At 42.3% G+C, this 24,354-nt stretch overlaps 1 protein-coding gene across 2 annotated transcripts in view; it reads left to right on the plus strand.

Moving 5' to 3' along the window:
* Positions 1-367: 367 nt before the first annotated feature.
* LOC143773326 (contactin-associated protein-like 5) overlaps positions 368-24,354 on the plus strand; it is a 484,664-nt gene continuing 460,677 nt past the window's right edge. For both annotated transcript variants that reach the window (XM_077260812.1, XM_077260804.1), the window contains exon 1: positions 368-629. In XM_077260812.1, the coding sequence (XP_077116927.1) occupies positions 548-629 (82 nt within the window). In that variant the 5' untranslated portion in view covers positions 368-547. The remainder of the gene's footprint in view (positions 630-24,354) is intronic.

Genomic DNA, 24,354 nt, shown 5'->3' on the forward strand with positions numbered 1-24,354 from the left:
CTGCTCCAGGTGGTATGTCAGCATTATTATGTGCACCCCTGCTCCAGGTGATATGTCAGCGTTATTATGTGCACCCCTGCTCCAGGTGATATGTCAGCATTATTATGTGCACCCCTGCTCCAGGTGATATGTCAGCATTATTATGTGCACCCCTGCTCCAGGTGATATGTCAGCATTATTATGTGCACCCCTGTCACACTGCAGCAGAGTGTGAGCCTGCCACTTGTGTGCTGCTCCTGTGCACAGGGGGAGCTGGGGGTATGATGCTGCATGAGGGCTCCGTGCAGCCAGTGGGTGCAGCCTGCGCTGGCTGTGGGTGGAGAGCACAGTGTTCGCCTATAAGGAGCTGTCCCCCATCTCTGGTGCTGATTCTCCTCCTGCTCAGCGCTCTGCACGTGTCAGCAGCAGGTCTCGCCGCCTGTGGATGTGTCTGTGCCCGGGATGTGCGCGGCTCCGGGAGCTGCTGGATGATGCTGAGGCGCACGGCTCGGTCTGAGCAGTCACAGCGCAGCGGTCTGGGGACCCCACTGTACACAAGCCACTAGCCATGGATTCGGATGTAAAAGTGTTGTGGGCGCTGCTGTGCCTGCTGCCCCCTCTGTGCCACCCGGGATCAACAGCTGCCAACTGTGAGTACAGCGGGGTCTGCAAGTCAGGGGGAAAGTTAGTGAATGGACCACTGTGGGAATATGTTCATGTGGAGAGCACATACTGTGGAGGAGTACACAACTATCTACAGCCCCATAACCAAACATGATGGTTCTCCATGTAGCCAAGTGCACGATTGTATATATCTGTGGCCCCTAGTCTCAGCATCACTGTACAGTGTGTATATATATATATCTGTGGCCCCTAGTCGCAGCATTGCTGTACAGTGTGTATATATATATGTGGCCCCTAGTCGCAGCATTGCTGTACAGTGTGTATATATCTGTGGCCCCTAGTCTCAGCATTGCTGTACAGTGTGTATATATCTGTGGCCCCTAGTCTCAGCATTGCTGTACAGTGTGTATATATCTGTGGCCCCTAGTCTCAGCATTGCTGTACAGTGTGTATATATCTGTGGCCCCTAGTCCCAGCATTGCTGTAGAGTGTGTATATACCTGTGGCCCCTAGTCGCAGCATTGTGGGACAGTGTGTATATACCTGTGGCCCCTAGTCTCAGCATTGCGGTACAGTGTGTATATATCTGTGGCCCCTAGTCTCAGCATTGCTGTACAGTGTGTATATATCTGTGGCCCCTAGTCTCAGCATTGCGGTACAGTGTGTATATATCTGTGGCCCCTAGTCTCAGCATTGCGGTACAGTGTGTATATATCTGTGGCCCCTAGTCTCAGCATTGCTGTACAGTGTGTATATATCTGTGGCCCCTAGTCCCAACATTGCTGTACAGTGTGTATATATCTGTGGCCCCTAGTCTCAGCATTGCTGTACAGTGTGTATATATCTATGGCCCCTAGTCTCAGCATTGCTGTACAGTGTGTATATATATGTGGCCCCTAGTCTCAGCATCACTGTAGAGTGTGTATATATATATGTGGCCCCTAGTCTCAGCATTGCGGTACAGTGTGTATATATCTGTGGCCCCTAGTCTCACCATTGCGGTACAGTGTGTATATATCTGTGGCCCCTAGTCTCAGCATTGCTGTACAGTGTGTATATATCTGTGGCCCCTAGTCTCAGCATTGCGGTACAGTGTGTATATATCTGTGGCCCCTAGTCCCAACATTGCTGTACAGTGTGTATATATCTGTGGCCCCTAGTCTCAGCATTGCTGTACAGTGTGTATATATCTGTGGCCCCTAGTCTCAGCATTGCGGTACAGTGTGTATATATCTGTGGCCCCTAGTCCCAGCATTGCTGTATAGTGTGTATATATATCTGTGGCCCCTAGTCCCAGCATTGCTGTACAGTGTGTATATATATGTGGCCCCTAGTCTCAGCATCACTGTAGAGTGTGTATATATATATGTGGCCCCTAGTCTCAGCATTGCGGTACAGTGTGTATATATCTGTGGCCCCTAGTCTCAGCATCACTGTACAGTGTGTATATATCTGTGGCCCCTAGTCGCAACATCACTGTACAGTGTGTATATATATATATGTGGCCCCTAGTCTCAGCCTTGCGGTACAGTGTGTATATATATGTGGCCCCTAGTCCCAGCATTGCTGTACAGTGTGTATATATCTGTGGCCCCTAGTCTCAGCATTGCTGTACAGTGTGTATATATATATGTGGCCCCTAGTCTCAGCATTGCTGTACAGTGTGTATATATCTGTGGCCCCTAGTCGCAGCATCACTGTACAGTGTGTATATATCTGTGGCCCCTAGTCGCAGCATTGCTGTACAGTGTGTATATATCTGTGGCCCCTAGTCGCAGCATTGCTGTACAGTGTGTATATATCTGTGGCCCCTAGTCGCAGCATCACTGTACAGTGTGTATATATCTGTGGCCCCTAGTCCCAGCATTGCTGTACAGTGTGTATATATCTGTGGCCCCTAGTCCCAGCATTGCTGTACAGTGTGTATATATATATGTGGCCCCTAGTCTCAGCATTGCTGTACAGTGTGTATATATCTGTGGCCCCTAGTCCCAGCATTGCTGTACAGTGTGTATATATCTGTGGCCCCTAGTCTCAGCATTGCGGTACAGTGTGTATATATATCTGTGGCCCCTAGTCTCAGCATCACTGTACAGTGTGTATATATCTGTGGCCCCTAGTCTCAGCATTGCTGTACAGTGTGTATATATCTGTGGCCCCTAGTCCCAGCATTGCTGTACAGTGTGTATATATCTGTGGCCCCTAGTCCCAGCATTGCTGTACAGTGTGTATATATCTGTGGCCCCTAGTCCCAGCATTGCTGTACAGTGTGTATATATCTGTGGCCCCTAGTCGCAGCATCACTGTACAGTGTGTATATATCTGTGGCCCCTAGTCGCAGCATTGCTGTACAGTGTGTATATATCTGTGGCCCCTAGTCTCAGCATTGCTGTACAGTGTGTATATATCTGTGGCCCCTAGTCTCAGCATTGCTGTACAGTGTGTATATATCTGTGGCCCCTAGTCCCAGCATTGCTGTACAGTGTGTATATATCTGTGGCCCCTAGTCTCAGCATTGCTGTACAGTGTGTATATATATGTGGCCCCTAGTCCCAGCATTGTGGTACAGTGTGTATATATATGTGGCCCCTAGTCGCAGCATTGTGGTACAGTGTGTATATATATCTGTGGCCCCTAGTCTCAGCATCACTGTACAGTGTGTATATATATGTGGCCCCTAGTCCCAGCATTGCTGTACAGTGTGTATATATATGTGGCCCCTAGTCGCAGCATTGTGGTACAGTGTGTATATATATCTGTGGCCCCTAGTCTCAGCATCACTGTACAGTGTGTATATATCTGTGGCCCCTAGTCTCAGCATTGCTGTACAGTGTGTATATATATATGTGGCCCCTAGTCTCAGCATTGCTGTACAGTGTGTATATATCTGTGGCCCCTAGTCGCAGCATCACTGTACAGTGTGTATATATCTGTGGCCCCTAGTCGCAGCATTGCTGTACAGTGTGTATATATCTGTGGCCCCTAGTCGCAGCATTGCTGTACAGTGTGTATATATCTGTGGCCCCTAGTCGCAGCATCACTGTACAGTGTGTATATATCTGTGGCCCCTAGTCCCAGCATTGCTGTACAGTGTGTATATATCTGTGGCCCCTAGTCGCAGCATTGCTGTACAGTGTGTATATATCTGTGGCCCCTAGTCTCAGCATTGCTGTACAGTGTGTATATATCTGTGGCCCCTAGTCGCAGCATCACTGTACAGTGTGTATATATCTGTGGCCCCTAGTCTCAGCATTGCTGTACAGTGTGTATATATCTGTGGCCCCTAGTCTCAGCATCACTGTACAGTGTGTATATATCTGTGGCCCCTAGTCCCAGCATTGCTGTACAGTGTGTATATATCTGTGGCCCCTAGTCTCAGCATCACTGTACAGTGTGTATATATCTGTGGCCCCTAGTCCCAGCATTGCTGTACAGTGTGTATATATCTGTGGCCCCTAGTCGCAGCATTGCTGTACAGTGTGTATATATCTGTGGCCCCTAGTCTCAGCATTGCTGTACAGTGTGTATATATATGTGGCCCCTAGTCCCAGCATTGTGGTACAGTGTGTATATATATGTGGCCCCTAGTCGCAGCATTGTGGTACAGTGTGTATATATATCTGTGGCCCCTAGTCTCAGCATCACTGTACAGTGTGTATATATATGTGGCCCCTAGTCCCAGCATTGCTGTACAGTGTGTATATATATGTGGCCCCTAGTCGCAGCATTGTGGTACAGTGTGTATATATATCTGTGGCCCCTAGTCTCAGCATCACTGTACAGTGTGTATATATCTGTGGCCCCTAGTCTCAGCATTGCTGTACAGTGTGTATATATATATGTGGCCCCTAGTCTCAGCATTGCTGTACAGTGTGTATATATCTGTGGCCCCTAGTCGCAGCATCACTGTACAGTGTGTATATATCTGTGGCCCCTAGTCGCAGCATTGCTGTACAGTGTGTATATATCTGTGGCCCCTAGTCGCAGCATTGCTGTACAGTGTGTATATATCTGTGGCCCCTAGTCGCAGCATCACTGTACAGTGTGTATATATCTGTGGCCCCTAGTCCCAGCATTGCTGTACAGTGTGTATATATCTGTGGCCCCTAGTCGCAGCATTGCTGTACAGTGTGTATATATCTGTGGCCCCTAGTCTCAGCATTGCTGTACAGTGTGTATATATCTGTGGCCCCTAGTCTCAGCATCACTGTACAGTGTGTATATATCTGTGGCCCCTAGTCTCAGCATCACTGTACAGTGTGTATATATCTGTGGCCCCTAGTCGCAGCATTGCTGTACAGTGTGTATATATCTGTGGCCCCTAGTCTCAGCATTGCTGTACAGTGTGTATATATCTGTGGCCCCTAGTCTCAGCATTGCGGTACAGTGTGTATATATCTGTGGCCCCTAGTCTCAGCATTGCGGTACAGTGTGTATATATATATGTGGCCCCTAGTCTCAGCATTGCGGTACAGTGTGTATATATATGTGGCCCCTAGTCTCAGCATTGCTGTACAGTGTGTTCCTATATCTGTGGCCCCTAGTCCCAGCATTGCTGTACAGTGTGTATATATCTGTGGCCCCTAGTCCCAGCATCGCTGTACAGTGTGTTCCTATATCTGTGGCCTCTAGTCTCAGCATTGCGGTACAGTGTGTATATATCTGTGGCCCCTAGTCTCAGCATTGCTGTACAGTGCGTATATATCTGTGGCCCCTAGTCTCAGCATTGCGGTACAGTGTGTATATATCTGTGGCCCCTAGTTTATATTACTGTATACCCATCTGTATCTCAGCCCTGACCATAGCGTGGACCCATCGTCCAGTTACCATCTCTCTTTGCAGTTGTAGTCCAGAGAGTTTGTCATTCCAACAGTCATAAAGGAAATCTGTTCTCAGGTTTTTTCAGTCACATCTAACAGCACCGTGATGTAGGGGCTGAGACCCTGATTCCAGCGATGTATCACTTAGTTTACTGGGTGCAGCAGTTGTGATGCAGACCTTTAGATGTAGCATAGAGCAGAGCTCAGAAAGCTAAGCCTGCGTACACTACAGTCTTCTGTGTACATAGTCTACTGACAGTGCGCTGCTCATCAGTGCTGTGTGCTTGGTTGGACTAGGAGTCATGGGGCAGCTAGTCCAAAGGTAATAAAAACACCTGCTGATAAAACCCTTATAGTATTGAAACAACAGCACACAGCCCAATAAGTGACACATCACTGAAATCAGGGTCTCAGCCCCTACCCTATGCTGACAGCACTCTTATGGGGTCTGGGAGAAGCAATGTTCTTTATTTTCCTAATACCGGGGCTGCAACAAAGTAGTAAGATCGTAATGGTGAGATATCATTGTATGGGTCACATAATCAATGTATGTAAGGCGCTGCGGACTACAGTGGTGCTATATAACCTAGAATAGTAAATTAATAAAACCATGGAGGCTTCACAGCTATCGGGAGACATCGGCGCCAAACTTCAGCGTACAGATGCTTCAGTGGTGGTAATGACTGAGCCGACTCCCGGGATGCAGCACTGGGAAATGGACAAGTTGTGAGCATTTTGCTCTGTACATCTGGGATATTGTCCCCCTCCCTCATGGTTTTGTACTGCGGACTGAGCACTAGAGGGCAGCGCTGCTCTCTTTACTAGATCATCTAAAATTCAGCAAACCGCAAGCAGAGATGACACATTGGATAAAGGATCGACAGCAGAGAAGGAAACGAGAGGAGTTCTTTATTTTCCGTCACATCCAGCGGAGGATAAATCAGTGCAAAGAGATGCAGTGGGCGATAAATTATTACAGGGGTCGTAATCAGTTGAAGCTGTGCCCATGGGGGTCCTGAAATAATAAATATACACTTACCTATCAGGTCCAATTCTCTCATCTGCACTTCTACCAGTGTCTGCCATAAATCTTATTACTTTTTCTTCTGGGAGGGAGCATCAAATGACCGCTGCAACCAGTCAGTGGCCATTGATTAGCTGCAGAGGTCACATTCTGCATATTCCTGTGAATCATAACAATAACTTTGGTACTTTGGTAGTGAACCCTGTGCCACTGACATAATCCACCCCCACTGTATATCCTACAGGATTTATACTATATACAGAGTAGGGGACTAGTCACGGACTGTATACGGTCTAGAGGACTTGAAACAGACTGTATACGGTCTAGAGGACTTGAAACAGACTATATACAATTATTTCCATAGTCCTATTTTAGCAGCGGCTAAAGTCACTTCGACAAAATATCAAAAACATATTCTAATATGGTGGGTGCCATAAAAGAAGAGAAGTGAGGGAGGGTATAGTTAAAAACTGTGGTTTTTCTTTGAAAATAGTTAAAATAGTGAGTAATACATAAGACAAAAAAGGGGGGAAAGAACAACCTCCAAATACAGGAGGAGACTGCCCAGCACACGTTCAACAAATGATGTAATTGTAAGTATTCTGATCTTGGTATAAAAGAAATAATAATTACAATAACATTGGAATAAAGTGCATGGTGACAGTATATATAAGCGCAAGAGACAAGTGATATTCAGATATATTCAAATATGCTGTATTCCCTAAAGGACAAAAGCAGATAGAGGTATACCCAGCCAAGCACAATTTAATGCTAGGTAAAGCTGGGGAGTGAAACGGCCACTATACTACCTATATACCACCTGAAAAGTAAAGAGAGGGAAAAAGTGCACTGTTATAAATCAATTACCTGTCGTATGGATGTTAGTAAAGCAGGTCCATGCGCTATATATAAAGTGCTGGTGCTGCTACCCCGCGCCCGACGAGTGCTGTTTCTCAATAGCTTCTTCAAAGGGGCGTGGACCGTCCACGGACTATATATGATCTAGATGACTAGCCACGGACTATATATCATCTAAAGGACTAGACACAGACTGTAAATGGTCTATAGGAGTAGACACAGACTGTATACAGTCTGAAGGAGACTGTACAACAGATGCAGCACAGCTGAGCTGTAATGTGCCCCTGCACTCTTTATATCTGTTAGGTTGGACTCCTACCAATCCCAATGTCATGGCCATGGGCAATTCTTGCAATTAAATGATGGAAAAACAACTTTAAGAAGCGAGATGTGAGCCCAATGATGTGACAGTAAAATCAGAGCACAGAAAATATAGTTAAATAGGATGTTCACTTTTGAGCACATTTTTATTTTCTTAACTTCATGTATTTAGGGCTAAAGCTTATTTTTACAATTGTCATTAAAAATTTTGCACCTTTTGTCTTCTACAGACTGTATGTTTCTCTGCAGTTATGATGTGGTCTTTGGTTATAAATCAGCGTAGATCAGGTCAGATAAAGACAAATATAAAGTTACTAGATGGTGGCCCGATTCTAACGCATCGGGTATTCTAGAATATATATGCGTAGTGTATAGCACAGCCCACATAGTGTATTGCACAGCCACGCAGTACATTGAGCAGCCAACGCAGTACATTGCGCAGCACACACAGTACATTGCGCAGCCCACGCAGTACATTGTGCAGCCCACGCAGTACATTGCACAGCCCACGTAGTATATTGGGCAGCCCACGTAGTATATTGCACAGCCCACTTTGTACATTGCGCAGCCCACGTAGTATATTGTGCAGCCCACATAGTATATTGCACAGCCCACGTAGTATATTGCGCAGTCCACGTAGTATATTGCGCAGCCCACATAATATATTGCGCAGCCCACGTAGTATATTGTGCAGCCCACGTAGTATATTGCGCAGCCCACATAATATATTGCGCAGCCCACGTAGTATATTGCGCAGCCCACGTTGTATATTGCACAGCCCACATAGTATATTGCGCAGCCCACGTTGTACATTGCGCAGCCCACGTTGTACATTGCGCAGCCCACATTGTACATTGCGCAGCCCACGTTGTATATTGCGCAGGCCACGTTGTATATTGCGCAGGCCACGTTGTACATTGCGCAGCCCACGTTGTACATTGCGCAGCCCACGTAGTATATTGCGCAGCCCACGTAGTATATTGCGCAGCCCACGTTGTACATTGGCAGCCCACGTTGTATATTGCGCAGCCCACGATGTATAGCCAGACTGCTAAGTCTTCTGGGTAATTTTGCAATGCATCGCCGGGAATGGAAGATGGCGGCCGGCGCGAGCAGCTCGGCGGACTACCGAGGGTGAGTATAGCAGGTTTTTTTTTTTTTAATTATTTTTAACATTACATTTTTTTTACTATTGATGCCGCATAGGCTGCATCAATAGTAAAAAATTGGGGACACACAGGGTTAATAGCAGCGGTTACGGAGTGCGTTACCTGTGGCATAACGCGGTCCGTTACCGCCGGCATTAACCCTGTGTGAGCGCTGACCGGAGGGGAGTATGCGGGCGCCGGGCAGTGAGTGCGGAGAGTAAGGAGTGGCCATTTTCTTCCGGACTGTGCGCGTCGCTGATTGGTCGTGGGGGTTTTGCCACAACCAATCAGCGACTTGGATTCCATGACAGACAGAGGCCGCGACCAATGAATATCCGTCACAGACAGACAGAAAGACGGAAGTACCCCTTAGACAATTATATAGTAGATAAACTCTCCCAGCAGACTGTCAGAACAAGTCCACTGTCAGATTCCAGCCATAGACAGTGCAATCCAGGGGCAATAGCAGGTAAACAGATATACACATATAGCTCCCTAAGTATGGTAGTCTTCTGTAAGTGCAGATCTATATAAAACTTTGTGTATTGTGCTGAGATCTGACCATGATCTGTGTATACATATGTAAGCAGTTCTCCCTCTCCTCTATCTCTCATCCCTAAACGTGAACAATTCCTTTAAGTGCAGCTCTATGTAAAACTTCATAAAATGTGCTGAAATCTCACCATAAGTTGTATCCCCCATTCAAAGATTATCTGCATATCTACAGATCAGAGTGCAATAAAGAATCAGGACTTTAATAATAATAATAATAATAATAATAATAATAATAATAATATTTTTAATATTATGTCTTAAATGGCAGTTTTATTTTTTAGTATACACAATGCTTCTATACTTTGATTGCTGACTCTATTAGCATAAGATGATCCAGACATTCTAGAATAATAGACATATGAAACTTGATATATGCAAATTTGAAGGTTATCAGCGTATATTTAAGAAATTTGTTCCTAATATTCTTCATTATTCATTCATTTCCTATATATTCTAAATTCATAACTCCCATCATCTATAGCACCGCACAGTTTTGCATGATCCTGCTGTCTGTACTAGCGAGCATTATATATATACACAGTATATATACTGAATATATATCCCTGCAGACACACTGCCCCCTTGTGGTTGAAGAATCTCCTTTTGTGTATATCGGAGAATGGAAGATGGGAGTGCTGCACTAAATAGATGGAGCAGCAATTCCTCATGCTACGTATTAGGAATCTTGACATCCACTGCAATGAAATGCTCAGCACTACTACATCTATGCAAAAGAAAATGAAGCCTTCCATCAGAGCCAATGTCTGGGATGGCGGATGCAAAACCTGTAAAGCTTCATTCAGACATCTCAATTTTTTTCCTATAGTAAGGAAAAATAATGGACTGATTTCCATCAGATTGCTGAATCAGATTTTCATCAGTATTTGATTATTTTTGCTCAAGCTTCTCCTAACTAACAGTAAAAAATAGACTAGGATGCAACTAGGATGCCATCAGGGAGCTGTCTTAGTTCAAATACCCATGGCATAGACTTATATCAAAATGTGACAAATGAGCATCCCCATGGACTATAATGGGTATGTGTTCTAACTGTGAAAAACTCGGATAAAACATGGACATTAAACACGGATGTGTGAATGAGGCTTAAAAAGCAGTTGTCATTTCATTTATTTCATAAGTTAATAATACAGCTGAATATAAGAAACTTTGCAATATATCTTATCAGAGAAATCTGCTTCTTTCTCCTGCAGGACTGATCGTTCACTCTTAATTCTGGGGTAATATATGAATTTGTTGAAACCAGACTTTCCCATAACTAAGATAGGATGTGTCAGTTGGTGCCTTTAAGGTTCTATGGAGAGGGAGGAGCTAGTGGAAGACAGACATTCTGCTACAAGTTCTCCCGAAAAGAAAGTTAGAGTTCTGATGAAACTGTCTTCCTGTTCCCACCATTATTGGAAGTTTAGTCGTTTTCTGCATTCTGCCGTCGTTTTGTGTGAAGCCCTGGGCTTTCTCATAGAATGAATGAGCAGGCTGGTTCCAGTCTATGGACTCGGAGAAGGTAACGTGTGATTGGATGAGAAATACAGTGTGGGGATAGCATGGTACCAGGCAGATAGCATCGTCCATCCATTTGAGGTCGGCAGCTAAACAACTCGCTCCCTGTAATTTTCCATGTTTTGCTTGGCCTTATAGCCACTATAAAAGCCCAAGCAGGAAATGCTGCTGCTATATTGTGTGGCATGTGGATAAGAGAGAGGACATCAAAACTTAATCAGAAGGAAAAAATGTGCAAAATGCAGGTAGATAATGTGTGTGAGGAGAAGAGAATATATAGATATAATTACAAGAAATTAATAGGGAGAGACAGAGGAATCACTGACATTTTGTTAAGCAGAAAGCTGCTGCTCTCTTTGCTGCATTCATTATCACACTGTATCTATCAGTGGCTGTGACATAATCTGTTCTATGTCCAAGGGAAATAAGAGTATTGCATTTCATTTCATATAGTTGTTTGCACCTGTACTAACAAAGTTGCACTCTGTAGCGCTATGGCATGTAAGCATGAAATATATGACATTTGATTTGCATTATTGCTCTATATAATAGGAATAAATGGAAATATTTAGGACATAATTTGGCCAATTCATGCATGCCCAGCAGCCAACGACAAGGAGATCTCATTTTGCTGGGGACCTATCCTCTGTTAGGCTGAACCCTACATTATATGGATAGATATGCTATAATTAAAACCGCCGCAAGCTGATGGGTGGAGTGCTCGGTCAGAGAGCCCATGTATACAAATATCAAAAGACTGCCATCACTTCCAAACAGAAAACTAGTGTGTACAGGTGCAAACTAAGAGTATATATAACCAACAAATAAAGTAGCGCTATAGTATGAAAACATGAAATATATGAAACTTGAATTGCACTAATGCTTTAGAAAATAAGGAAAAAAATTGAGATGCTTAGCACAGAGATACTTAGTTGTTTGCACCTATGCACTGTTTGCGAGCACCACATATGTGTTGATGTCGCTTGGACATTACTAAGGCTGTGTTTGCATTAAAGAGAATCTGTCAGCAGATTTTTGCTATGTGATCTGAGGATAGCATGAGGTAGGGGTTAAAACACAGATTTCAAAGATATGTCACATGACAGGTTGTGTGGTGTTGTTTCCTTACACTGAAGGTTTTGTCACCTGGTGATTATCATTTCACTGACTATAACAGCTACAGCAGCGCCTCCTTGCTAGTCCAACTCCGCCCCATCTTGTGACAAGCAGCTTACAGTCTGTAGATCATTTACAGAATGCTGTGATATAGGCGGAGTTAGCTGTGGTGTGGGTGGGGTTAGCTGTGGTGTGGGCGGGGTTAGCTTTCTCAGCTTTGCTGCATTGATAATTCTAAGAACTCTGATTATGTCAGAATCACTGCACCCAGTGAACTAAATGATACATCATTGGATTCAGGATCTCATTGCCTACATCAGGCTTGTCTCAGATATGGTAGGAAAAAAACTGCTGACAGATTTCATTTTAAAAAGCATGAAATGGCCAGAACGAAGTCCTGGGACACCTCGGAGTGTCACACACTTAATTTGAGAACATTTGGTGACTTTGGAGCACATTCGAATGAAGCAAATTGATTTGGTTGAAATTGAATTTTTTCATCCAATTCGGATGAATCGAACCTGAAACAAATTTGGGGAACTGTACTCATCTCCAGCTTTAAGCAACTGTGGCTTCAATGAAATTGTGAAATGAGGCAAGTAGTAAAACCGTGCTCACAGCCGTTATTAGTAATCCTGAAATGTACTCACATCCAATAGAAATTCATGTTGCAATAAATATTTAACATTCTACTGCAAAAATAAATTATTTCGTAAAGAAGAAATGTAAGTTCAAGAGTTCCATATTGAAAATTCCATTTAAAGAGGACCTGTCACCAGGCTAAAAGTGTCTTTGCTTTAATTTTATTCCCTCTGTTCCCGAGTATTCATTTTTTTATTTTTTTATATCCACCATACGGTTCCAGACATGTGGGCTTTTTTATTTAATGCTATTTTTTATGTTATTTACCTATGCGGCGTAGCTCACAAGATCCTCGGGGGCGTGTCTTAAGGCTGTTCTCCATTACTATTGAGCAACGTAAAAAGGCTCATATCTCTGGAACTATATGTCAGATTTTAATTCAGAAAAAAATGGAATTCTCGGGGGAGCAGCTAGAATAAAATAAGAGCAAATACTTGCTGCTTTTTACCGAATGTCAGGTCCTCTTTAAATGCTGTCTTACGATATCTCTGAGCAGATGTGCTTTATTATTGGTCTCACTGGCTGCAGCTAATCACCCAGGAGACAATCTTTACAATGTAATACGTTAGATTATCATGTACCAGTGGTTTATCAGGACCGATCCTGGCTTGGATGTACTGAATAGTGTAGATTGCAGATGGGAGGTTGATATTTCCTCCCGGTGACAGCGTAAAAGATTAAGTGTCAGATGATATCTCAATATTGAGTCATCCCTCTTTCTGCTGCAGAATTTTCCTTCTCACATCTGGATTTCTAAAAATTGAAGGACACACACCTCTGAATAATACAAAAGAAGCTCGAGACTAAACCAAGGCGCTGTCTTGTCAGCCTGTCCCCCCACGCAGGAGCTTTCATTGTAGAATAACTAGATTTTGTGTCTTCTAGCAGCAGCCAATGTGCAGAAACTCATTCTTCTTGTACAAGAAGTGCAACCGCCATCACTTTACAGGCAAGATTGTGTCAGGTTGATACAATTACTCTGAAGAAATCCTTAGTATATCTTCACAGTTGTTAAATCCCAGAAGTAAGGAAGGGGAAGGTTTTATATATTTTGAAGAGGATCTTTCATTGCTTTTTTTTTATTTATTTAAACTGAGTACATCCTCCGCTGATTCTTGACCAGTTTTCCTTTTTTTCCTGTGCCCTCTGATCCTAAGTTATTCCCCCCCTGAGAATAATGTTGCAACTGTTCCCTTTAACCAACTGAGCGTACTCCACAGGACTTCTTCTTTTAGTCACTGACCAATGGAATACATGGCCACGCCCACAGAGAAGTTGCGTGGACACGCCCAATTGGTTGACGGTAAATTGTGCGCCATTATTTCTAAGGGTCATAACTTTGGAACAAAGTTGCACAGAAGAAAAAGAAAAACTTTTCCAGAATCAGTAGACCAGGGCCAAAGGTGGAGATTCTCAGATTAAATTTTAAAAAAATCCAGTTAAAGACATCTTTAAAGGGAATCTATATACACACATTTTACTACGATGAATTTCCTTTTCTTAAAGGGGAGGGGGTAAAAAAAAACAGTAAAACACTTTTTCCTGGGAGATCATGCAGCTAGTTTTATAATATATTGCTTTCCACTGAGCTTTGTCCCTTTAGGGCCATTCAAGTACCATAGAAGCGGAAACTGGACTGAAAGTGGAACAGTGATTAGATTTTCTAATATAAACTATATTTAATAATATATTTTACAAGGGATGGGACTGATATGCACTGAAAATCCATATCAGATTACATAATCCTGACATTAAAATTAACATTATAGCATTGATAAAGGATAATATAAAGCTATCCTTACTTGTATTTTGTAAGTAAGTACACCATCCTCATCAGGACTAAGAGATCTATGTATTAATATGTTATGAAATCTGGTGATGGACCCCTTTTAATGCCTTGTGGTTGGAGATGCCATCACCAGAACTCATTTTAGTCCATTAGATGTAAACAATGTTAGCTCTTATTGAATGACAGCAAGCAAAGATCTTCCAAACCGTGATGAATATTGATCTGTGTCAGTCACCGGTAAGGGTAGATAACCTCACATGCATATTTGTCTCATTATGTCATTGTCTCATTGATCATGGTAGGTCCAGACATGATTGTCTGACATTTACTGACAAAGGTCACAGATCATTATGAAGGCCAATTATCCTAGATGAATAATTATGAGGCTTTGACATGAAATGACTTTTCAGATTTGTGCCTGCTCTTGTACTTCATTATCTTCTGAGCTGCTCCTCGGGGACCTCTCATTAGAGAAGATACCAGAATCTTTTTTATTGGAAACATTATTATTACTCCAATTATTGCTGCTAGTGTTGTTCTTTAACTTGTCATTCAAATCACAGTTGCTGTTTATGACCCTATCACAAAGACTGTCCATCGCCTACTCGCCCTCCACGACACGGTCCATCTTTGTTCTGCCGGCTGTGCTGCATATATTCTGTCACTGTTGTGTCTCCATAATGTCATCACCTTCAATTTAGACTTTTTTGACCCATTAGGCTCAGGTATGCACAGTCTTAGCACCAGTGTACCTTTACAGACTGATAAACTCTGATCTGTTTTATGAGCCTGACTTTGCACCCTTACAATAAATACTCCTGATTCTTCACTGTTGTCCTAGTACAACCCTACATAACATGCCTTGGATTACCCCAAAATCAAATCAAAATCAAAAGGCATGAGCACTTAATGCATTTTATGCTCAAGGTCTCCATACACATTAGACTAAAACTGGGTGAATGTGCCAATCTTGACCAGTTTGGCCGAAAAGTCTAATGTGGCCACCCAGATTGTCCCTGCATTGATGATATCGGGGTTTAGGAGGGGGTCAGAAGGATCAGTCATGTCCAATATTGATCTGCTGTTCTTTTTGTTTTCCAAGAGATAAGCCTTCATAAGAGGAGTCTAGTAGTGGCTCTTTCGTAGGGAACACAAGAGAGCTCGGCAGACCAGATAGCTGCCAACTGAACAATCAACCAAAGGTATATGGGAGGCTTTAATCCTACAAAGTGAAACTGCTCTTTCAAGTGGCTCTTACCTTCTCTTACTAAAACAAAAGATCCTCTAAGACCTGTTTTCAAAATGTCCATGTAGGGTTCACAGAAATGGGTTGTTTTCAAAATGTCCCTCCAATGATCTGTTGATCCATGTAGGATCGGCTACTGATAACTGCAGAGGCAATTTAGGATCACATAATATTATTATAGAATTACCTATCTGAAGACATTGACTATAATATGTGGTCTACTGACTTGGGAAACTATATTAATTCCTGGCTCTGGCTATTAGAGGGGATTCCAGAGCAGGATCTCCCATTATGAGGTGTCTCTGTTCTCTAGTATTGCATATGAAAATGAATTATCTAGGTGAGATGACCCCTTTAGATTTTAAACTTTAATTATAGAAATAGTACAACCACCCATATTGATGTCACAGGCAATGTGATCATGATACAAAAGTTGTACTGTGTGCAGGGATGTGGATTTAAACAAGGATCATGGATTGAGTCCTTCATGTTGCTGCTGGCCGATGGAACAAGCTGGCAGGAAACTCAAATCAGAAGTAGGAGGTATAAAAAAGATACAAAATTGTCAGCCAGAAGAAAACTCAGAAAACGGGTCAATGCCTGAAACAGGAAGAATCACTGGAATTACAGGAGCAAAGCACAGAGGTGTGGACCAGATAAAGGAGTACTTATAACTGGCAGATAGAGATTCAAGAGTTTAAATAGAAGGAAGGCCACCCAGAGCTCACAGCAGGTCAATATCAAACACGCTAGGATATAACCTCCATGCTTTTTGCCTATTTGGGACCACATGTCTCTCAAGGACATTTCATTATATCTCATTGCCGCATTATTGAGATGCACCAATCAGAACCAAGGTACTGCACCACTTATTGATGGAAACAGCGGAGGCAGGTAGCAACATAGATGTTAAACAAGTGATTTCATCATCCATGATGAGTGCATATGATACAATGGACATCCCTTCTTTCTCATCAATAGAGATGGGTGAAAAACCTATATTCCGGACTTACCAGTGCTTACGGCACCAGGAGACTTGTGTGCGGTTGGTGCTTAATGTGTCAAACAACATAAACTATGTATCAATTTGTATCATGCTATCCTACAGACTGACCACCCGGTGGCTAGTGATTGATGCACTCATTCCTAGTCTTTGTCCATTTTCCGATACATTTATAAGACATGAAGGTCATCCTGGAGCAGCTTCAAAGCTTGCGAATTGATAAGGATACTGCAAGCGTTTCTCAGTTGAAACATTTTACCACATATTTGACTATTGGATTTAGCAGTTTGCAGATCTATCCCCAGAGAATCTATGAAAGACAACGACTTTTCTTCATTTCATGCATGTTGCCCTCTCGCTGTCATCAGAGATCGCCACATCTCTGCGTCAGCATTTGCTTTAAGTAATGAGTGTCTCTGTGGGACTGTGGGTACTTGGCATTTTTATTAATATGCAAATAGTAATGTCAAGGACACCGGCTTAAACAAATGAAATTCTGATGATACATCCAATACTTGTGTAATTTATCCAACAGTACAAAAGTTATCCCCTCGCCGCACCGCTGATATTAAGAGTGATACAACCTTTTTGAGCCCCCTGCTGTAGAAGAAGGAAGATCGTTACTTTACATGTTGTGATTTCTAAGATTAGAAGGTTTCTGTCTGTAGACAGAAGAAAGGAGCAGTTCTTCATTTCAACAAAAGACAAGGTTTAATTCACTGATAAACGACTGTTCTATGTCCCAAAGTGTCAGAGCTTAAAATCGAATTACCATGCCAGAAATAAAGCCCTATCTGACATGCAATGTTTTGCGATATCATGATTTTTATGTGGTCCAGGATGGGCGTGAATTTATTTTCACAAGCGTCATAATATTTATGACAGAAACACATTAATTATTAAGACAGTAATTGTTCACATTGATAGGATTCTGTTTGCAGGTTTGTAGCCATGTAATCTGACAATAGATAATATAGGGTGTAGTAGATTAGCTCAATCGGCTGCACACAGAGGTAGTCACAGGAACACTGCGTCTTTAAGGATGCATTTGGTTTATTGGATACACCATAAACCAAGTTTTAAGCATCAAAAATAAACACGGCCCTCTGGGCAAAACAGCAAAACAAAACGGTAGCGCAATGTGCAGTCCTTGCACTAGTGGGGGTAAGCCCACGCAGGGTTAGTAATGTCCTTTCACAAGCTCCATGTGCACAATAACTCTCATGAAGTCTTCCTCTTGAGGCAGTCAACAACCCTGCGATCTTTGGAAGGCAACTACTTAAGTCCCAGACTATGTGACTCCTCCATTATGTGACTGATCACATGACTGTGAAATCACACAGGTCCTGTCAGGACACGGTGCCAACTCTGCTGGTGGAGATAAAGTGGACATTCTCACACCCGCTCTATGAATGTCCACTAAAACAGCCCATGTATGCAACTTTAGCTTAGACTCACAACACTTTAGTATTCTGAAGGAAAATACTCTGGCTTTATATCACCATTAAGTGTAGTAACACATATCTTCCCTCCATTTACTTTACCATTGACTTTGTCACAAAGGGCAGAGACTCTGATTTCAGCGATGTATGCCTTACCGGGCTGTGTTGCTTTTCAATACAAATGCAGGTAATGGAGAAACAAATTGGTTAAATCTGTGCTGCCATGTGGAAAGGATGAAGGATGTCAATCCGACTATAAGTGGTTTATTTGTCTATGCGTGTCGAAGAAATTTGTCTCTCTAGATCTTAATATTTAGGGTTTTTAAAAAAAGGGTCTGGCCTACAGGATGTCTTTAGATATGACATGACCTGTGTATTCTATTGTCCCATGATTGCTTAAAGACAACCTGTCAGCACCATTTCACAAGTTGGAGTAAAGACATCACCATAATGGAGCTGTTATACAGATTAACTAGATACTTTAAGTGAATAAATCCACACGGTTGTTGTTCTTTAATCAGCATTTATATGAAATCTCTAAAAGACGTCTTTCAGCCTAGATCTGAATTTGCATGGCGCCATTTTACTGAAGACCACCCATCAATCTGTGCAAGTGTAACATGGCAGTGTGCGGTAGCTATGGGCAAGATATTTATCCCCTACCACCAGGCCTGTTACATGAAGGTGGGGTTCCTGGCTGGGTGTGTGGACTTTGTTTAAAGGGGTGCTATGTCTTTGCAGGCCGTGTGATGCCGGTGACTTCGGCTAGCCTGGACCGCATGTTGAATTGTTCAGTGAGGGAGACCACCACTGAAAAATAGATAGTCTTTTACTCAACATTAACTTGGTGGGAACTATGTGCATAACTTCACGAGCGTTTCTTTCACAATACGGAGCATCTTCACCCACAGTCTTTCTACCTCTTCAAGTTCACTTGTTCTTGCCTCGAGTTTCTCTGTCTTCATCACCACCCAGCACACTACTACAGTCCAGTTAGTGAGAGTCCTATTCTCAACCCGCTTCCTCATTCCCTCTTCTCAGCTTGCTGACACGCGGAGCACTCTCTTCATCTCACATTCCCCATTCCTTCCTGAGCCATTACTTCTGAGTAATAAACTGGGGCCATACTGTTTGGTGTTCTGTCCCAGTATCCATCTCCGGTGTATCACTTCTGTCCTTCTGTCACATTTTCTTTCTGCTCAGGATCTCGATATACACTGTCTCAGTCTCCACTCACGCCAAGGACACCCATGTCAGGCGGCTCTACTGACTAGTCAGACCTTTGGTCTGCATCCACTGCATGCTGGGCTTTGACTCCCTGACTGGAAACTGTCTTTGTCTCTTCTTCTTAGCTCTCCCAATCCAGGCTAGTGCCAAACGTTAACTCTGTGGATGCCTACTCACTACCTGTTGCTGGGCAGAACACAGCTTTATCACACAACAATAAAAAAACATTAAACAGACAAACATTATAATGAATTATATCACATCACAAAAACACTTATCTTCAAGGGGGAACATAGGCAGTATGTCTATCTCCTTACTCAAGCACCACCCGTTGCGAGGATGGGACTGGTGTGCACTTTCACACAGGCGACAGATCACTTTCAAAGCTGTGACCTATCATACAGACACTGATGGCGGACTGAGGGGCCGGGGAAAGACCCTACATACCATCTGTCCCCTATGCATCTAAAGGTTATTATCCCAAATCTTCAAATTCTGATTAAAGAACAAACACCATACAAATTTCTTCACTAAAGGTATACAATAAATTTAATCTGTATTTCAGCATCATTATGGCAATGCCTTTACTTTAACATGCAAAATCATGTTGACAGGTTCTCTTTAAAAGAAGTTGTGGAGACACAGGGGTTCAGCGGGTACTTTAGTCTGCAGGGTCGAGACCGCATGGACCAGGGCTCATCCCACTGAACACCCGCTCTCCTATATAGGCATAATACTACTCAGACAACACAGGGTGAGGGTAAAACAGCATGGCAATATTTTATTGAACCACAAAACAGGTAATAACACATAGAACAGTCCCAGCAAAATACAAGATGTTGCAAAATTACAGTCTCACTCTCACTTCTGACTATCCCCACCTTTGACACCCAAAGAAAGGAGATAACAAAAAGCTTAGGATGCTGACGGTACTTTGAGGTATAAGGCCAGGTAACCGTAGGGTCACAACCAGGTTTCTCCGAATATCTTCATAGAGCCAGGTGACCAGTGGGTCTCATTCCTGACTACCCAAAATGTATCCATGGCTTCCGTGATGGTCAATGGAGCAGATCTGTATTCTTTCAGTCGGGTCTGTGGTCCCTAAGCTGACATCCTGTAGAATGTCAAATCTGTGTCCCTCATGATAGAGCCATAATGTCCTGGCTGATGTCCTATAGAGTGTTCCTGACTGTGGTTTTTAGTCTCTCTTTCTTCACATCTCTTGCTACAGAGGCATATCCACCTTATATAGTTCACAACTGTTGTCCTTCAAGCCATCATCCAAAGGTCAAGAAGATGGTGCGATGTGATTAACTCGCATTGTTTCAGTATTTAATCAATTTGCATATTTTTTAATCTTCTGTTTTGCAAGTCAACAAGCCACAGGGTCCCACACAATAGTCATTCAAAATATTATCAAATATCTATTGTTCAATTACCCTATGTTTCTATCCCTCAAAGATAGCAGACAATGAGCTTAGAACAAACAACAACTCCAGAGTCCCATTCAGGCTAGTATGAAAATGTTGACCAACTAAAAAACAATCATATACATTCAAAAGTCAACATAGAGATAATAATCTATGCTTCTTGTCGTACTGAAAATATACATCTATATAATAAAGATTAAATGCTGTGTCATCACAAAAGCTATTAGAAAACAACCTATTGTTTAAATCAGGTTTTTATATTGAATTTATTTTTTCTTAATTTTGACAATGTCTTTTTTTTTTTTTTTACCAAATTACGATCTGCATTTAAAATAAAAGATTGAAATTTACCAGTTTTCACACCGGTCACTGGGGCTTCTGTAGACTCCAACTTCCTGTTGTTTCTGGAACAACATATGTACATAGCTGACTCTAAAAATTTGTATTGGAGCAGGTCCGCTGGGTCGCCTATGGCATATGCGGCACCGCACCTGTAACTTGTGGCTCCTGTGTTATCAGCTCTGTATAGACATGGTGCCTGCTATTGTAATCCTGTCTCTGACAATAAGGAGCCTGCTGAAATCTCTTCCTAGTAAGACAGAATGTAAAAAAAATGAAAATATTTTTAAAAAAATACATGGAACACAAAAAATATTGAAATAAACTATAGGTCACTTTCTGATGGTAGATTACATTTAAGTCACTGTAAGACTGACTAGGAGAGTTTCACGACCATGAGAGGCTACGTATTTCCTTGCTTCAAACTAAAAGGGACATGAAGGGAGGAGAATTATTAGGAGGGCACTGTCAATCAACTACTCTTATCCAATCATTGCCAAGAGTACCATTATTGATAATTTGCAGCTGACCGTCATGACTAACCTCACAAAGCTCCTCCCACAGATCCTTTTCAGCTGGATGAAATCATCACTTACATACAAGTATATAGTGACAATAAAAGACTTAATACATAGTGCAGTACTGTAACAATCTTACCTTTCCACTCTGGTAGCCTTGGCTGCTATATGTCACTGCTCCAGTTCAGTGGGCGGCACAGACAGTTAGCACTACTTGGTGGTGCACTCGTTGCTCAGCATTCTCCAGTGTTACCTTGCCTGGATAATGAATGCTGTCCCCTCATGCTGGCAAGGTGTTTTTTTTTTTAATTATTTTTTAAATAAAATGTAATTATTTTTACAGGAACATTAACAGTGTATTTTATTGTCTGCAGTGCTGACGTCATGTCGACAGTGCTGCAATCAGTGAGTCCAGCGGCTCTGCCCGATGGCGCAATTCACTCAGAGCTGTTGAGCTCACTGATTGGCTGCAGGGCTGTCGACATGACATCAGGGCTCCAGAGCATGTCAGGCACCAGGAACAGCTGTAGAGAATCAGCACTGGAAATGGGAAAAGGTAAAGAACTTTTATTCTTCTTACAAACTGTGTTAGGGAACAGGATTATTCCAAACCTAGAAAATCCCTTCAAATCCAGGCAGTTAAACATATTTCCGCCCATCCACATTTTGTGAGCTTAACCCTAACATTTCTTCTCAAAAAGGGGCTGCAGAGAACCCCTTAGGACCAGAAATGCTTAGGTATTGATACAAGCATCTTACCGTTAGGAATTTAGTGATCTGGATTCTTCATTGATTCACCAACTGAAGAGACTATTATTCATCATAACGATTTCCCAAAGTTGCTTTGAAAAGTCTCAAAATTTTTGCAGAACTCAGAGCTGCACCATAAATTTTTAGGATTTTTGGAGTTTTCATGCCAGTAGTTCCCAGCTCTGCCAAAATGGGCAGATCTGGTGTGGAACGGGTATGTGCAGCTCTCAATGAATCACATCTCCTCAAGAATCACCAGTCTTCCTTAATTGGGGCTGATTTTTTGTTCAGCTTGAGTGCATTAATTGGAAGTTACCATGTTCTTGACATTAATTTGAGTCAAGTCCATTAGCTAGGGCCTTGACCCATGAGCTCAAATGATAACAACCAAAGAATCCTGCGGCAGATTGTAACCACGTAAAATCTGATATGATCCTAAGCACCATTGCTGTGATAAATAATAACTCCATACCTATTAATATCATTGCTTCTTGCTTTATAATACTTATGGTTTGTCTTCTCTCCGATCATATAAGACCGCCCGTGTTATAAATCAGCTGCGCTGGATAGATTTTCTTCCTCTTGATTTCCCCTTTACTACGCAAAGCAGAACATGCCCCTTTAGTCTTCTGGGATGTGATGGAGAACACCATGACATACACCACTAATTGCTTGTATTTCTTGGATCTACCAACAATAAACATCAGATTCCGTTATCTCGGTTTCTGTCATGTCAAGTCTTATTTCTCATTATTTCACAGGTTAGAGTGTTCGCAGATCTGTGGTTATTTGGCTGTCACGTTGTATCGTCATCCCAGCTGTAGACAGCACATCCCAATAATTACAGGGAGCATCATTTTATCCTTTGTGAAAAGAAAAGTGAAGGTCGCCAGTATCGGACGGTAAAAAAAAAATACATAGGTGCTTTGTTGGACTTACAGCATGCAACATCACATATGGTCCTGCCACGCGCCTTGCCAATTTAATCCTTTGTGTATACTTGTATCACAATTCAACCCTTTTAAGACCTTTCCTTTAAAGCCAGTGTGTACACTGGTGTGGGGTGTCAGGATACAAAGCTTTTGTTTCCAAAATCCATGTAGTATGGTTGTTATCCAAACCTTTCCTAGTGTCAACAGTAAAGTTGATCCATTGATAATACGGTCGTTTTTCCAATCTTATGTTAATAAATTTTAATTCTTCATAACAGGATAGGAAAGGTGAGGAGTGGACCACACAACTTTTAAGCATTGTGGTGAATGAAGTATGCATACCCGATTGCCCACCTTGTGTCACGTTCATCCATTGCTCATTGATCCAATTCTAATGTTCATGTGGCTCTTGTAGGCTCTTTCTCCAGTGGAAAAAGTTGAGAATTACATTCTGACTAGTCTGTGACTGCATACCCTCATAAACCGCAAACTAGGATGCATATTCTGAATTTTTTCTATTTTTGCTCTGTGATGTCTTAAATCTCCTCAATTTGCCAACAATCTGTGAGTCCAAACTGTTTAGGGATGGTTTTGTTCCCTTTTCCAGCCTCAATAACACTTCTTGTGAGGTCCTCAGAAATCTCCTTTGTTTCTTCCACTGAGCACTTCCACTAATGTCTGATGTAAAGATCAGATGTGGATAGCTTAATGATCTTTGAATAAGACAGGTTAACAACACACCAGGTTGTCATCTTTTTGTTTGAGAAGACTCTTAGTTCCACTTTCAACTGATCTGCTATTCCTAAAGGTTCACATATTTTTACTACTTACAAAAATATGATATTGGATCATTGTCTTCATTGAAAAATGTACATTATTTATACCTCATTTGATTGATTCACTTTATCTCCTTTTATGACATATGAAAATCTGGTGTAGTTTTATTTCAAATTTATGTAGAAATATGGAAAATTCTGAAGGGTTCACAAATTTTCAAGCCCCACTTTATTATATCGATTGACAGGGCACTCAGAAAACTTTGGGGTTAAATCCTGGTTAGTTTGTCTTTCTTC

This window comes from Ranitomeya variabilis, chromosome 1 (genome assembly GCF_051348905.1).
Source record: "Ranitomeya variabilis isolate aRanVar5 chromosome 1, aRanVar5.hap1, whole genome shotgun sequence".
Taxonomy (NCBI): domain Eukaryota; kingdom Metazoa; phylum Chordata; class Amphibia; order Anura; family Dendrobatidae; genus Ranitomeya; species Ranitomeya variabilis.